General features: G+C 34.3%; 1 protein-coding gene across 1 annotated transcript; it reads left to right on the top strand.

Annotated features, from left to right (window-relative positions):
• Positions 1-350: 350 nt before the first annotated feature.
• On the top strand, positions 351-16,847 carry LOC118261919 (carnitine O-palmitoyltransferase 1, liver isoform). Its single transcript, XM_035572963.2, has 17 exons — positions 351-637; positions 2,709-2,863; positions 3,610-3,746; positions 5,104-5,212; positions 5,297-5,464; positions 6,674-6,795; positions 7,150-7,351; positions 8,064-8,263; positions 9,407-9,585; positions 12,607-12,740; positions 13,277-13,302; positions 13,383-13,445; positions 13,527-13,708; positions 13,796-14,001; positions 14,147-14,345; positions 14,511-14,671; positions 14,864-16,847. The coding sequence occupies exons 2-17, from the start codon at positions 2,723-2,725 to the stop codon at positions 14,966-14,968; spliced, it is 2,334 nt and encodes a 777-aa protein (XP_035428856.1). The 5' UTR covers positions 351-637; positions 2,709-2,722; the 3' UTR covers positions 14,969-16,847.

Here is a 16,847-nt window from a genome sequence, read left to right as displayed (position 1 = left end):
AAGCTACAAAAACATACCGTTTTTGGGAAGTCGATTAATAATCAAGAAGTATGGCTGAAAAGGGTAAGTAGTACATTAACCTGGACCTAGCAGGCTTAATGATGTTAGATACATCCGCATGCAATCTTCATATCTGTCTTGCTTTACACAGACACGGCGCTGGCAGATTGCCCATATGTTTATGTTTTCATATAGGTACCCATTAAAATATTAAGAAATATGAGTTGTTGATTTTAACAAAACAATTAAAATAATTTACTCAAATTAATTCATTACTTTTTTTAATAATATCGATATTTTCTGCTCACATCCCTAGATTAATCTTACGTACGTGTCGACCTCTTGCTTGCTTGCTTGCAGTTCTACGCTTACTCTTTGGTTACAGGGCACGTATTGTCTGATTTTGAAGTTTCTATTATTTATTGCGGATGTAAATATTTTAAGATCAACGCTATATATTGATAATTTTTGAAAATACTTATCTAATTTATTTTTATAACAATATAAAAACAGCAAAATGCTGAAAGGTGGTGTGTAAATAAAGTAACTAGCAAGGTACGGTTATTTTACTGTACCAGCAGTACCTGTCTGCGTTCTACATATTGGTGCTCGTAAATAAATTGTTCTTAGTTACAAGGTAAGAAATATATTATTTTTTATATTTTTTAATGAACTAAACCTTTATAAGTAAGTAACAACGGGATTTTTAGTTAATTTCATTAAAGAATTTTGGAAAACGAAAATAACGTTTACGTCGCTGGACATATTTTTTCGAAGTTAAATTCCTATACGTGGTCAGCATGTGACTTGAGTATTGCGTATCTTATTCTTAATTCAGCACCAAATACATTGGTAGCTCTATAAGATGTTCGGATTTAATAATTAAAAGAGATGAGGATTATCGTCGTGTTGCGATTGTTGCGAATTTACGTAAAACCGTCGCGTTCCTCAAATTAGACTTTGACACCTGCTAAGCGTGTGTGCGTGTAGCGAAGCGAACGCGTATTTATATCCTATGCCATGCGAATGTGTGCACAGATTTCTCTTGTGTACAAACTAGGTAGCTTTATAATTATTTTAATCCTTATTATTATTTTCCGACATCTTAATTTTTGGCTCATGTGAATAGACTGCTATTATTAAACAACTTCCCATGGGTGATATCTGTCTGAAAATAATAATTAAAACCTTTTAAATGTCAGGTTACCCTCTAAAAAAAGTACTACTCAAATAAATAAGTAATAACTAGTTTACATAACATTGGTCACTTTCACATTGCTAAAGGACTTTCCTTTCTGACTTTCAGTTTAAGTTTTTAAATATCATATAGTTATATGAAAATGAATGCTTAAAACTCCTCACAGATTCCCTTGTTTATGGATAATGAACAGTTAATCAGTCCTTGCTCTAAAAGGAGATGAATTCTTACACTCACAGAATCGGATTGCAATTAGAGGCCTATGTTTGAGAAAAAAATACCTTGTGTTAGTAAGATAACTACTTAGATTGTTAACAACAAGAACACAAAAACTTTTTGTGATAAAACATCTCAATCAATCTGATTGTATAGTACTTTGTTGAGCTCAAGGCCACTATATACATATAATAGTTAGCTACAACTACTTCATTATTTATCCTAAATTCCTTTACTCCAATTCACATAATACAGAATTTAAACATATAAATTAATAAGCTCACAAGCTTAGTATAGTTTATCTTTGATATCCTAAAAGCTTTAATTTGTATGTACAGATAGCATTCATTGTTTACTACCTATCTTTAAGTTTAAAGGATGAAAAATATATAGAAGTTCTAATACCAAACAACCATACATGTATAAATATGATGCTATTTATTCTATGATGTTATTTAATAATATTACCATACCATAGTAATGACATGACATTGTTTAATTTCATAACTTTAAAGTGAGAAGAAATTGAGTTTCCATGTAAATCTCCTTCTCACCAGTGCTGTTATAAGTCCCATGTATTAGTGTCTTTCTCTCTTTCAAAAAATATTTCTTAGAATGAACAATGAATTTAGCTTTGCGACATCACAGATCGAAATAAACATTGTAGAATAAAATATTACATCATATGATAAATGATTTAAAAAACTAATTCTGCTGAGTGGTTTCACTTTCTATTTAAGAGCATATTGTGTCTATTAGGCTGAGCTAAAAATATACTATTATTATTTAGCGGTAGATGCACAGTAGAGAAACATTATACCAACAACTTTTTACTAGTTATAAGTCCCATGTTATGGGATCGGTATTGAACTCTGTTGTATTGCTTCCTACCTTATCACTAAACATTATCACCTACAAACTATTGTGGAATTATTACTATTTATTAGAATATATAGTTTCACTACAGTCCTATTCACATAATTATAGCTTTTAGTTATTTTACAAGCTATAATTAAATATATGGCACAGCAAACAATATTAAATAAATGGTGTATAAATACTTTTAGATGACTCTTTTCCTGGTTTTGACTTAATAATATTATGTAATTTATAAATTAAAATTAAGATATGTAATTTTGATAAACAAAATGTGGGTAGCAAATAATTTGGGCTTTTGCAAATTTTATGCAGCTAATGCTTGTGGTTCTTTTATATATGTTAATGTATATATAAATAAGCAGCTCTATAAAATTTTAATTTTGATTATTAAAATGGATATATTTGTTTGTTTTAGACCACTAAAACAAGATGGCTGAAGCGCACTCAGCCGTTGCGTTTTCGTTCGCGATCACTCATGACGGGTGGGATGTAAATTTTGATCGCGAAGTACTTTATCTGGTCTGGGAATCGGGTATACGATCTTGGAAGAAACGTCTAGCTCGCTTCAGAGTAAGTACCTACACTATTATGCAACTAAGTATCTATCTAGGTGCACCTAGACTTTTATAAGGTCTATCAGAGGTCATGTAATCTACCCAATGTTAATATCAGCATACTTGTGGCAGCTACATGCAGTATTTCGAAGAAAGATAGCATTAATACTTTTTCTAAACAACAGTATCAACTGATATCCAATTTGAAATTGACTCTGCTCCCTAAACAGGCTTCGATTTGATATCAGCAGTTTTCTGTTAACTTTTCCCTGTTATTCTGCGTTGGACTTTGGACTTATATATCCAGAATGGATATAATAATTATGTCAATTTGCATTGTCATTTTCCTCTTTACTCAACAAGTCAACAAAGCTGGCTAAATCTAATCATTCTGTATTGTAACTACTTAGTATTCAGTAAAATGGTCATGTGCAAGGGGGCATTTGTAAAGTTCAATTTCAGTGATTGCAAATTAATGCTAACTATGCTAAGTAATCACAATGTTACTCACTAGGCGTAGATAATTATAATTAATTAAAATTGAGCTCCTTATTAGGACCTATTACCGATTGTTTTTTTCTGATACAATGTATTGAATGCAATTTATATTAAAAAATACCCTATCTACTTAAACATTTTATAAAAACAGTTTTAGACCAGCATTTTTAAATAATACTAAAGATAAATATTTTTTATGTTCATAAATTATCTAACAGTTTTTACCGTCTGACTGTAATCTAATATGAGCGTTATGTTCCTCAGAATAGTGTACACAATGGCGTTTACCCGGGACATCTACAGTCCCTCTATGTGTTGTGGACACTACTTGCGGCTGCGCATTTCGCGGGATTTAGTGTACCATTTGGATTAGTACAAAAAGCGTTATCTGTTTTACCTGGGTAAGTACAATAGAATTATAAAATTAATTGTTCTCTTATGTATTTACATTTGCCTATGTTACTCCTTAAAACGTATACTTTCCAAAGTTGAAAGATTTTTTGAAATCAGTCTAATAGTTTCGAAAGATATTCAAAGCAAACGATTACGTATTTTTTTTGCCTTAATGATAACATGTCTAGTAAAAAAATAACCCTAAAGAAAGCCATAAAATTTTCTCCCTATCAAAACAAACCTAAGAAAATGAAGCAGAATCAATTTACATAAGGCTATTTTAGAAACAATTAGGCATTTCAGGGCATTGCCGTGGGTTCTTATCAATGTAATACGATTTAATCCATAATTCGGACGCCGTCTGTCGATTATCTTGACAACACAATAATCGTATCCGTTTTCATCAATCTTTTAATGAAGATATGAGATAATTATTAATATATTAAGACCGTTTTATCTCTTAGACCGAGGGTAGTGTGAACGCACCCACTGTAACATGATGACGTCATGAAAATATTGACCTCTTTTTATTACGCCTATTTTATAGATCATTAGATAAGTGTAATATGATCAAATTAGACAAGTTTTAATTGAATAAGTCATGTTCATAAGACTTCCAACCTCTTTTTATGTGCTTTATTACTCATTGTTGGTTAAAATTATAAAAACATCAAGGGCTAATTAAATAACAATCTTACAAGTGTTTTATCAAGTATATAGTTGTAGTAGTATGTACTGAATACTTCTATATGTACACAGAATTACACATATTAATGTGCATTGTGCAAATAAATAAATGTCACTGAGTCCGTCTCTATCCACCATAGTAGGTATTAAAAAAAAACCATTGCTTCTCCTTGAATCATTGAAATAATCATTAGCATTTTAATAGCCCATAAAATATTCGCTTTTCCAATCACAATTATTATAAGTCAACAACAAGTAGTGCTGCATATCGATTTCAAATATTTATGTCTTAAGAATAAAAACCATTTAAGTGCTTGAAATTAGTTAATTAGTATAATGCTTTAGATACATTCACTTTTTCGTAAAAACATACCATTATATTGACTGTACTGTATTGTTGCAATAAGTATTACATTTACAGCTAACATTTGCGATGTTAAACTACAATTTACAAATAACTTTTTTTCTTAGAGGATAAGATCTTAGAAACTACATAACTAAACATTTACCTAACAACTAATCGCTGATCTCAAATTGGCATAGATCAAAAGTCATTACCAGTAGAGTCAAGGACAATGCGTTGAACATTAACGTATCTAGTATCTAGACGTATATTATTATTTTTGCATTATATTTATGTGTAACGCTAGAGTAACTTTATTATTATGTTTTGTACAGCAACTCCACGATGTGGCAGGTCATCGCTTGTTTATTGGCAGCTCTTTCCATGTGGCTTAGTGTGATATTTCTCATGAGATACCTTCTCAAACTGCTATTAATGTACAAGGTAAAATTTATCTTAATCAAACATTTTATAATGAAATTCGAACCTGTTTTGCATTTCCATGTATCTAACGATTTTACTTTTTAGGGTTGGATGTATGAATCTCGCGCCCCAGGATCGAAGATTTCGGTGAAAACGATGCTGTGGATTAGTGTGGTTAAAGTATTATCCGGGTGGAACAAACCCAAATTGTATAGCTTTCAAGGATCGTTACCAAGACTACCGCTACCTGCTGTTAAAGATACTATGAAACGGGTAATTGTTCATTCTAGACAGTCCTATTTGCGTACCTAACTTATTTGTACACAAATATCAAATCAGATCTTATCTATTACACATATCTGTGCCAGTCAAATGATAAAACATTGCAAAAAGTCTAACGAACGTACCTACACAATATAGGTACTTACTCTAGACTTCTTACTACTTAAAACCTGTTGTTACACAAAACTAAATTATTGTTACTTTTGCTGAATACTTACGCTTTTATGTGTTTAATGGAGAACAACGCCGTTGTGTGCGTATTTTATACAAAAAATACGTCTAAACACGATGTGACCGTGTGAGTTCTTAGGCCTCGGCCTCGAATTTTGCGGGCAGCGGGGCGGCGGCGGCGGCGGCGCGGGAGCGGGGCGGCGGCGGCGGACCCGTTCTCGAAACTAGCGGGCAGATCGCGCGGCACTACAGCGGTGTAGTGTTGTGTTCGTGGTTGTGTTGTCGAGATATTTGTTTTTATTAGCGAACGAAATCTTTTTGATTCAAATTTATTCCTAACGCTCGATTTACTGTGGGCTAAAGAAGAAGACCTACTATAGGGCAAGGAAAATAAATGGCGAGTTTTATCGAAATTATGAAGAACAGAGACAAAATCCCGACAAATTCTACGACTACACTAGAATGAGTGTAGAAACTTTTGACTATATTCTTGAAACTATCAAGAGTGATTTCAGTTTTTGCTTTAGTCTTCAATATTCAGTTCGTTTTTTATTTCTTCCCATAATTGGTTAATTTTTCTTCTATTTTTATGGTTCACATCTTTGCTGTTCCGTATGGGTGTCCTCTCAAAGATTGCCGAAATCATTTGCTCTTGCACGTCCGAGGACATTTTGATACGTCACAAAAAAAATGTAGGTACACAACACTATACTACAATGCAGACGCGCAACGCGGGCGGTCACCGCTTGACTGGAGTGCACCGCTCGTTGCCCGCTCCCGCGCCGCTCCCGCGCCGCTGTTTTCGAAAACCGGTCCATTTGATTATACGCAAAAGATCCTGCCGCTGCCGCGCCGCCGCCGCCGCCGCCCCGCTGCCCGCAAAATTCGAGGCCGAGGCCTTATACCACCTACTGTTTTATATGATTACTAGTTCTCATAATAGTTATACAATACACTCTTAGTATAATAGATGTTTTATACGAGTTAATTGACGCTATCAAAATGTGACATGTACCTTTATTGTTCCAGTACCTGATTAGCGTTCGTCCCCTATTGGACGATGAGAACTATAAGAGAGTAGAAAGATTATCTAAGGAATTTGAAGAAACTATTGCTGTAAAACTACAAAGATATTTGGTGCTAAAGTCATGGTAATTATTGTATACATACATTATGCCGTCACTACACTTGATAATGTCAATCACAATTATATTATAAATGTGACAGTTTATTTGTTTGGATGTTTGACCGTCAATGACGCTGAAAGTACTGAATGGATTTTGATGAAATTTGGTATACGGGTAGGGTATGAACTGCCTTGGCTGATAGAAACGTTTTATCCTACGGGAAAGCGGGTGAAGCCGCTAGCAGAAGCTAGTATGAAATAAAGTTTAAACTGTTTAAGTTTAAAGTGGTTGACATCTTAGAGCACTCGGACACTGCACATTTCAGCGGTGCATTATAGAATGTCCATTTGTAAAATTTATTATAACCTTTTACTTTAGGTGGTCCAGCAACTACGTCTCCGATTGGTGGGAGGAGTACGTATACCTGCGCGGTCGCTCGCCTCTCATGGTCAACTCAAACTTCTACGGAACTGACGCCATTTTATTAAGACCGACTAACATTCAAGCTGCAAGGGCTGGTGTCATCATCCATTTGTGCCTCAAGTTCAGGAGACTCATCGATAGACAGGAACTTGAGCCGGTGCGTAACATTTTTACAGCAAACGAGTGGACGGATCACCTGATGGTAAACCATCTTCGTCGCCCATGGACACCTGCAACACCTGAGGAGTACAAATGCTTTGTCGGCCTTTAGGGAATTAGGCCTGAATTTGAATACAACATTATTCTGCTAACTTGTTGACTTGCGTTTTGATAAATTAGGTACATGCTATCAAATTGTAAGGCAATCCGAGCGTGCTATGATAATGATGATTCGATTTTTTGGTGCATCGCAGTTACCGATATTATCTGATAACAGTCCCTAATACAACGATGCTATGCCACTTATCAATACTACTTAACAATAAGTAGGTGGATCACAAAATATTAGTCATGTCTGTAATACAACATGCTAATATTTTGTTACACTAAAGAATAGTTACCAATAGCCAAAACCATTTTTATACCTAAATTATTATGTTTTGTCAAACTATATAAATCAGACTTTTAATGCTTAATTTTTTCTTGAACTTTCTTATGTCTTGAGGTTCCTATTCGTTTGCATAAATTCATATGTAGATAGATAGACAACGCAGAGATTTCTGTTAATTCAAAAATAATCAATAAAATCGACCGCATGTAAGAATAAATTAATGAATGGTGCAAGCGAGGACCGAGGACACGTTTGTTTATAAATAGAAATTGTCTGTTTTGTTTTCTATGTATTAATACATTTGTAAATGTCCATACAGATTATGCTACAGAACATGGTGCCTCTATGCTCGTGGCAATACGAACGGTTATTCAATACAGTCCGTGTCCCTGGGATTGAACGCGACAAGATCGTGCATTATCAGGATTCGACCCACATCACCGTTTACCATAAAGGGAGATACTACAAAGTGCTCGTGTATTCAAGAGGACGTCTGTTGAAACCAGCTGAAATTCAAATGTAAGTTTATACAATAAGTACTAGCTTTTTCGACACGGCATAGCCAGAATCTAGAATTTCTTTCCCATTTGGGTTGAAATATTGGGATAAAAAATATTCTGTTGTTCCCTGTAAGAAACAAATTCTACCGCTAAAAGTTTTTTTTCTAATATGATCAGTTGTTGGGCAGCAATCACTACTATGTAGTGATTGCAGCAATCACTACATAGTATAAAACAAAGTCGCTTTTTCTGTCATGTTGTATGTCCCTATGAACGCTTAAATCTTTAAAACTACGCAACGGATTTTGATGCGGTTTTTTTAATAGATAGAGTAACTCATGAGGAAGGTTTTTATGTATAATACAGGTATAATATATCACCATTGCACCCATGCGAAGCTGGGGCGGGTCGCTAGTTTAATTTATACAACAAAATGTATATCTACTTGTCACCGTTTGCCCCTCTGTCCCCTAATAATAATAGGTATATTCGTTGTAGTCGGTTGCAGATAGTAATTAGTAAGTAATTATGTTATATCTTATGAGTTTGTATGATAAAGTGTTTAATACATTTTACAACTCTGTTGCATTTTTGGATAAGGAATATATAGATAATTATAATTATGAAACTAAGCACTTTTACTTCTAGCTAGACATGTTGAAGGTATGCTAATATTTTACAAACTTTTCAACAAAACAATGCTTCTTATTATTTTTCTTAGAGTCAATGCTAGCATATATGACGGTTCGGTTAAGAAGCATTTTAATTAAGGATCAGATCTTACGCAATTGTAACGCGCACTTTGTGCAGTAATAATCCGCTTCATCAGTGGACTACGTTTTGTAAGTAGTGTCAAGCATCCAACTGCTTACCAATCAAACTAATTGAGGTCGTCGTTCAATGCTGCCGTTTTCTAACCTATTTGCATTATATGTAAAGTTATTAGGGTTTATACACAGTGATAGGATTTCAACATTAAATGATACATAAAAAGTGTTTTTTTGTCATCGTCCATCGTATTGTCAGTTTGGTTGTATTTAAATAGGTAATTGCTTCATCTGGGTACATTGTTTAATTAGTTACGGCGAGGACATTGCATCCGCGGTCCATGCTGTACGACTCGCTCTACTTAGTACTAAAAATTGGGTAATGTTTTGTTTAGACAAATACAACAAATCTTGGATGACAAATCGGAACCTGTCGTGGGAGAGGAGCGGGTGGCGGCGCTGACGGCAGGCGAGCGCTCGCACTGGGCACACATCAGGCAGACTATGTTCAACAGAGGACATAACCGCACCTCCTTGCACTGCATCGAGCGAGCCGCCTTCAACGTATGCTTAGGTAAGCTGATGTCACTATTCAAATCGATAGGAGTCTTGGATCCCTCAGAAAGCGATCGACTTTATTTATAAACGTTTGAAGTGTCTCATAACACGTGTTAGTTGCTTGTTGTATGAGTATGAATTGGAAAGTTAGAACTGACTGATCACGACGAGGTATTGATAAATTAACCATGACCATTGTTTGTGATTTTTGTCTACCATATTATGTTGGGATATCAATATTGAGTTCCGAAATTGTAATTTCGCTTAATTACGTCATTATGGGTATTTTGCTCGAATTTTTGTTGTGTACACATTTTTCATTTGGTTCACCTGGATATAAAGCGTAAAGTAGCCTGTAATCGATTGAACACTGATAATGAATATGTGTCACACGTATGCTCAATGTGGCCCAGCCTAATTGAAGCAGAATGGCCTGATTTTGCACCTTGCACCTACATTGTATACAAAAAACGCTCCAATAATATTTAGAGCAGTCTTGTAAACTTTAAAATGTATTAATTATTATTGAAAGAAAATTAAAGTTACTACTTTAATTTTAACCCGGAACTTTAAATCAGTTCCGTGAATCCATACCTACTATGATAAGAGAATGACCTTCAGTGGAGATTGGGGATCTCATTGACCTCAATATTTTATCGTTTTGTATACTTTGTAGTAAAAATTTTATTCAGCAAAGTTCACTAGCGTTTTGATTTTGATAAAGTACCTAATGTTAATTTAAAACACCCATTTGTTTATGGGCATTTTAAAACCATGAATTCGTTTTCCCTTTTATAATATGTGTCGGTAGTCAATTCGCTTACTGCGAGTCAAAAGTGAGTAGAAAAAAAAATCTCACAGTGTTTTAAAAACAATCGCGCCCTTTATTTATTCATGGCCGTCAGTAGTAGGAACAGTCACACCAATACATCTACGAGGAACAAAGTCCAAAGTACTTTGCAGTGTTTTTAAAACAGCTTAATCAGTAACCTCCGAAATGTAAAAAGTCAAATATTATCTTAAACTTACAAGTATCTATAACAAGATGAATATAATTATGACGTTTAAAAAAAGAAATGTCACTATTAATCGGTTTGCCACCAATTTTTTATAAGATTTGTTTGTTTGACTGAATGCGCTGATCTCCAGAAGTGCTGGTTCCAATTTAAAAAAATCTTATTGTACCCATTTACCGAGGATGGATATAAAACCAACTCTAATAAGAGCCGAGCCGCGAGTGACACCGCAGGAGCCCTCAGTTTAGTATCGTATAACGGCACATATGTTAGTCGACCTTGTTTCTAGTTCCATAATAGTATTCAATGCTACGCTAGAGTAATTTCATTCGCCGTCAGCTCATCCCGTCATTATCGTAGCTTATAAACGTACCGTATATTTGTTACACGAGGGAGCCCCCGGACGTTTGTATATGGCGTACAACCAGTATCTATACTAAAAGGACATTTTAATTTTATTTTTTTGTATGTTTTTTGCATCGAACATACTCTGAATCTGAAACTATAGACCAATTTGAAAAAATTATCTGGATACTCATTAAAATCCAAAGTTTAAATAAAAAAAAATCCAAAGTTTTATTATTCCTGATCCTGGTGCACAAATGAATAAAATAATGTTATCAAAAACTATATATTCCAAATAATAATAATATTAGGAGATAGTGTGATTCTTGAGGAAAGTTTTAGTTTACCTTATAATTTATAATGGATCTGGTATACCAGATTGTACGAAACCGGGGCGAGCCGCTAGTGCTAAATAAAAATGATAAACCTATGTGACGTATCTGCTTCTATTGCGTATGGGCTGGCAATCTGTTCCTACTACAATACTCGGTCAACAATCTTCTGTACATAATAATATAATAAAATTGTAGAAGTATAAATTATTTAGGTGCACTATTTACTAGTTAGACACCAAACCCAATATGGTGATTAAAATGGTCGTAATTACCTTGACCTGTTATTATAAATAAATAAAAGCAAAAGATTAAGAGTTTGTGTAAATGCCCCTTACACAATAACTTCGAAACGGCTGAAATTTGGAACAGGGTAGATTTTGGTCTGGAATAGCACATAAGCTATTTTGTAACACTGGGAACATCCACTGGTAAGAGTACAGTAAGTCACACTTTTGAATCCCCAAAGAGGTACACAGAGATGTTCATTTCTCAATACTAATACCCACTTTTCAGTAGTACGATATAAGGTGAGGCTATTGCCATAAACAGGGCACAATTCTGAACTGTGTGCTATTGCTAAGTATTTAAGAAAACAATAAGTCTTTTACCGAACTAGGAATCTAACCACTCGCCAATAAACCAAGTGTTACATGTTGTTTATTTATCATTAACTAATAATATGCATTAATATGTATATGCAAGAAAAGACTGATGAATGTGAATGAAACGAAATAATATGTTAGCAATTGGCGTTCCATTGTGTTTGCCTACTCCCATGGGAGACATCAGGCGTGAGGTATGTATGTATAATTGTATATTTACTCTTATTCTACTCCTAAACAACAAACCCTGACTGCTGGACTTGATTTTGTCTTTGTCGTCTAGTTCTAATTACTAGAACTAGAAGTTTATCATTACAATAGTATTGATCACGAGACAAGCGCGGTATCACCAATGATTACATTAATTTTGTACTAGACATTACAACCCAGATAAATCGAGGAAAATAGAGTAGACAGACGAGTGACGTCATATCGCCATTATCTTGCTATACTTACAACTGTTTCCAAGATACTGGCATTGGGACAAATTGCGAATATTAACAGGATGTTATAGTTCTTCTAAATTAGGAAGGTTTATGGTTGCAACATTTTCAAGTGTTAATCCTGGTCCTATAGAACAATTTACCTTACTTTGTCTTACTTAACAATACATAATTTCATATCATACGTAGACTAGGTAAGCTCTGCTAATTTCTTTTTCATTACAATTCTGAATATCCCAAGCAATTTAAAGCTTTCGTATTTTGATACCTCAGTATAAAACTTTGTCTTATTTCAGATGACCTTGAGTACGGTTATGATGAAAAAGATCCCTCGAAACTGGACGAGTTCGGCCGAGTACTGCTACACGGAAAGGGCCACGACCGATGGTTCGACAAGTCATTCAACTTATGCTTCAGTAAAAACGGTTTCGTAAGTATTTTTTTGGCTTCGATGAATACCGATAGCAGATTCTGTACACTTGTGTTTCCTCTACGTAGTGTGTTACTATGTACAGCGTTAAATAGCAATTAGTATACAGTTCTATATCGCGCAACAAACGTCATGGCAATTGCTATTGAACGTGCTATACGCAATTATGCTAACGAAAGTACTTATACTTTACCTACTATAATCTAATATATAAAATTTCCATATCACAATGTTAGTTACCGTACTCGTCCGAAACGGCTTTACCGATTTTTACCAAATTTTATATGCGTATTCAGTAGGTCTGAGAATCGGCTACTATCTATTTTCTAGATATAATTTATAAGGCAAAACAACGTTTCCGGGTCAGCTAGTTTCCCTATATAATTAATATATTATGCGTGTACTGTAAGGTACGTTACTTAGACAAAATAATTCGGTATAGGTACTCATGATATATTTACCATTTCGTTGTACTTGTACAGTAACTAGTTTATTATTATGCACTAACGACTAACCAATGTTTTATAATTTTACAGGTTGGATTTAACTCCGAACACACATGGTACGAACCCTGTTAATTGAAATACATATTTTATTGATTTTTTAATATTACTATTATCTAACACAAATATGATATTACAGGGCAGACGCACCTGTTATGGGCCACTTATGGGAATACGTGATTTGGTGTGAATTAGAAGTTGGGTAAGGATATCTTGTATTCCATACATTTGACACAATAAATGTAATGTAATCTTAAAATTGTAACACATGATATTGTTCTAGGTACGGACCTGACGGCAACACGCTGGGAACGGTCGACTCTCCTCCACCGGCTCCAATCCGTTTACAATGGGACCTTGGCAATGAAGACCTGCTCAAGAGCATTGACATTTCCTACAACGTAGCTCAGAAACTATTGAACGATGTTGACTTAAGAATATTGATGTACACTAAATATGGAAAAGGTTTGTATTGTTTACTTCAAGTTATTATTCAGTTACCTGACTATAGATAAGAAAGTGAGCAACATAAGTTATTCTTACTATCATCAGGTTTCATGAAGAGCTGCCGTGTGTCTCCGGACGCTTTCATCCAGTTAATCCTTCAGCTGTCGTACTACCGCGACGCTGGCCGGTTCTGCTTGACATACGAAGCATCCATGACTCGCTTGTTCCGTGAGGGCCGCACAGAAACCGTGCGCTCCTGTACCATCGAAAGCTCTGAATGGGTCAAGTCTATGGAGAACCCTAATGCCACGGTATGTTGATATTTCCAAGTCATTTTTATTATAGGTTGTATGCATACATATGCATACATGTTTGCTGTTGACTGATCTTGTATTACATAATACAAGATCAGTCAACGGTAAACATTTAACAAACATTACTATTTGCTGGTTTCAGATTCAAGAGCGAATGGATCTGTTCGTTAAGGCTAGCCACCGCCATCAACTGGGCTACCAAGACGCCATGGCGGGCAGAGGCATCGACCGTCATCTCTTCTGTCTCTATGTCGTCTCGAAATATCTCGAACTTGAGTCACCCTTCCTGCAAGAGGTCTTCAATGAACCGTGGCGACTGTCCACTAGTCAAACGCCTCACGGTCTGTATATTCTCGTTATTTCTATTAGTATAATATTTTCATCAATTACAAAAAGAAAGCATTGATTAATGTTGTAAAACAGATAATTTTCAGAATCATAGTTTAAGTTCAGAGAGCTGCTTTTAGTCCAAAATAACAATATTAAATACTTGCTTTTATTACCAGGTCAAACATCAATGTTGGATTTAAAGAAACACCCGAAGTGTGTGAGCGCTGGTGGTGGTTTTGGTCCTGTAGCAGATGACGGCTATGGAGTCTCCTACATCATTGTCGGAGAAGACCTGCTTTTCTTCCATGTTTCAAGCAAGAAGAGCTGCCCAATCACGGTGAGAAATCTATAATAAGATTTATAAACAAAAAGTATATTGTTGTTTGTTTGCATTGAGTAGACTCCGAAACTTATTACTTATTTTTTACCTTTGTAAAACTCTTTAATTATCTTTTGTAATAGAATGATAATTATCAGATATGTATTTAGTGAATATCCATGCTGATTAATGCTTAATATTTTTTTACAGAGCTCATCGAACTTCGTGAAGCAAATCGAGCGATCTTTGAAAGATGTTCAAGACTTGTTTAATGAATACAAAAAACTCAAAAACGGAATCAAGAATAACAAGTAGATAAATATTTAGACAAGCTATTGTATTGTTTTAGTTTTGTTGTTGTTGTAATGTGTAGTTTATATTTAGAGTATAAGTGACACTCGTATCAAACTGAAGTATTCTTCATAATAATTAATAATTCATTTTGTACAATATTTTTGTAACTTCCTTTATTTCTTTTGCTAAAAGGATTTACAGCCTGATGTTATTTAAAATGAAGTTATATCAGAATAATTTATTGCATACAACATTAATGTAAAGTTGATATTTTGGTCAATTTATTGCTACTGGTCATTCAACAATGATGTGTAATTAAAGTTAATCAAACAGTTGATAATTATAAAATCTATTTTGAATTAATATTTTAAATAAGCTTAAATGTATTTTTCTTAAAGTTGTGTTTTATTCGAATACAATACAATAATAAATTGGGAAATGTATATTATTATGAAATGGATTATATGAATATTTTAAAATAGTTACGATAAGAGCTAAATTGCTTGCTGCACTATTGTAGATCCATTCTACATGTGAGATGTGTTTATTAGTTTAGTTAATTATGCGAATAGTGATGACTTCTTGTTATAATATTTCTAGGTCACTCACCCTGTGCCCCGTATTACCGCATCTCTTCTATTCTTTGCTCTTTAATAACTTATTCGGTAACAATGCTCAATATAGGATTTTATTTGAATTCATTCTGTCTTTGCTTTATTTATTTCCTACCTCTTTTTTTCTTCTAGTTAGTTGAGGTCAGCGACGCATATTTTTACAGTTGTTATCTTTTAGATTTCTGACTGCATATAATACATTGAAATACGACGCCGCCTCAACACTGTTTCGAAACACTGGTGCTAACTTTTCTATTTATAATATTTTCTTGACAAAAACCTTAACAAACTAAGTACTTGTTTAGTGGTTAAGTCATGTTTTAAAGAGTATGTGTATATTAGATGTCATGTTTCTCTGAGCAAAGAAATATTATTAGATAAGCGGTACATCAACAGATAATATATTTACAATGTTTTAGATTCAAGAGTTATTTGTATAAATTAAGTGTATATAATAATAATGTGAATTATTTATTGTGTACCTACATCACGATTGCTTTTAAATGCATTTTACTGTAAATCTAGTTGTTACGATAATTTTGGTGACGATTGATGTTTTTATTTAGGTACAGTCAGTCACTCATATTTGTCTTATACTACATTTACACTCTCGTCCCGTACCTCGTCACATGCCCCGCCTTGAGTGATTTTGTAAATGAGCTGTCTATTCACATTCTAGTGGTGACTTCAGTTGTCTTTGAACTAGCCAGAGTAGAGGACGTCGAAGTGTTTATGCTTAGGATTATCGGTTCTTTTTTATATAACCCCAAATACCTAAACGTATCTTCTTCAGACCAAACCGTTTAGGCGAAAACTCGAATGAAGCGAGAGCGCGAATATAAACTCGACGCCCGCGTCGGCCGCGAGCCCCTTTGACTCGTGCGTAAAAAACGACCCTGTCGCGAGCGCAGCAAGGCGCGAGACGAACCGCGAGTGTCTCGTCTCGCGACTCGTACGCGAGTGTAAATGTGGGATTACTATTTGATAAATAGACACATAATGCCCATTAATCTAAAGCAAACACTAGCTCTATTTTTAAATCATTCATGTTTCTTTGACATTTTTAATAAATAATGTGTACATTTAAATGAATAAATTTATTGATTATCAGGTATGTCTTTTGGGTGCCTTTGATATACGTTACAAATTATGAATATTTTATATAGATACATCTACAATGCAAGTTCGTCCTCTTTAGTTTACAATATTTTTACAACTAACCAAGATTTTATTAACCTAATTACTAAATACTTATCTTTAATGTAAATAAAAATATTTAATATTGA

Source organism: Spodoptera frugiperda, chromosome 25 (assembly GCF_023101765.2).
Source record: "Spodoptera frugiperda isolate SF20-4 chromosome 25, AGI-APGP_CSIRO_Sfru_2.0, whole genome shotgun sequence".
NCBI lineage: Eukaryota > Metazoa > Arthropoda > Insecta > Lepidoptera > Noctuidae > Spodoptera > Spodoptera frugiperda.
Note: the sequence above shows the minus strand (reverse complement) of the source record. Positions and strands in the feature narration are given on the sequence as shown.

Excerpts from the sequence above, each read along its gene's own strand:
- LOC118261919 (XM_035572963.2), top strand. The coding sequence starts at position 2,723 with ATGGCTGAAGCGCACTCAGCCGTTGCGTTTTCGTTCGCGATCACTCAT. Across the intron at positions 5,213-5,296 it reads AACTGCTATTAATGTACAAG|GGTTGGATGTATGAATCTCG; the intron begins GTAAAATTTATC and ends TTTACTTTTTAG. Across the intron at positions 13,709-13,795 it reads GTACACTAAATATGGAAAAG|GTTTCATGAAGAGCTGCCGT; the intron begins GTTTGTATTGTT and ends TACTATCATCAG.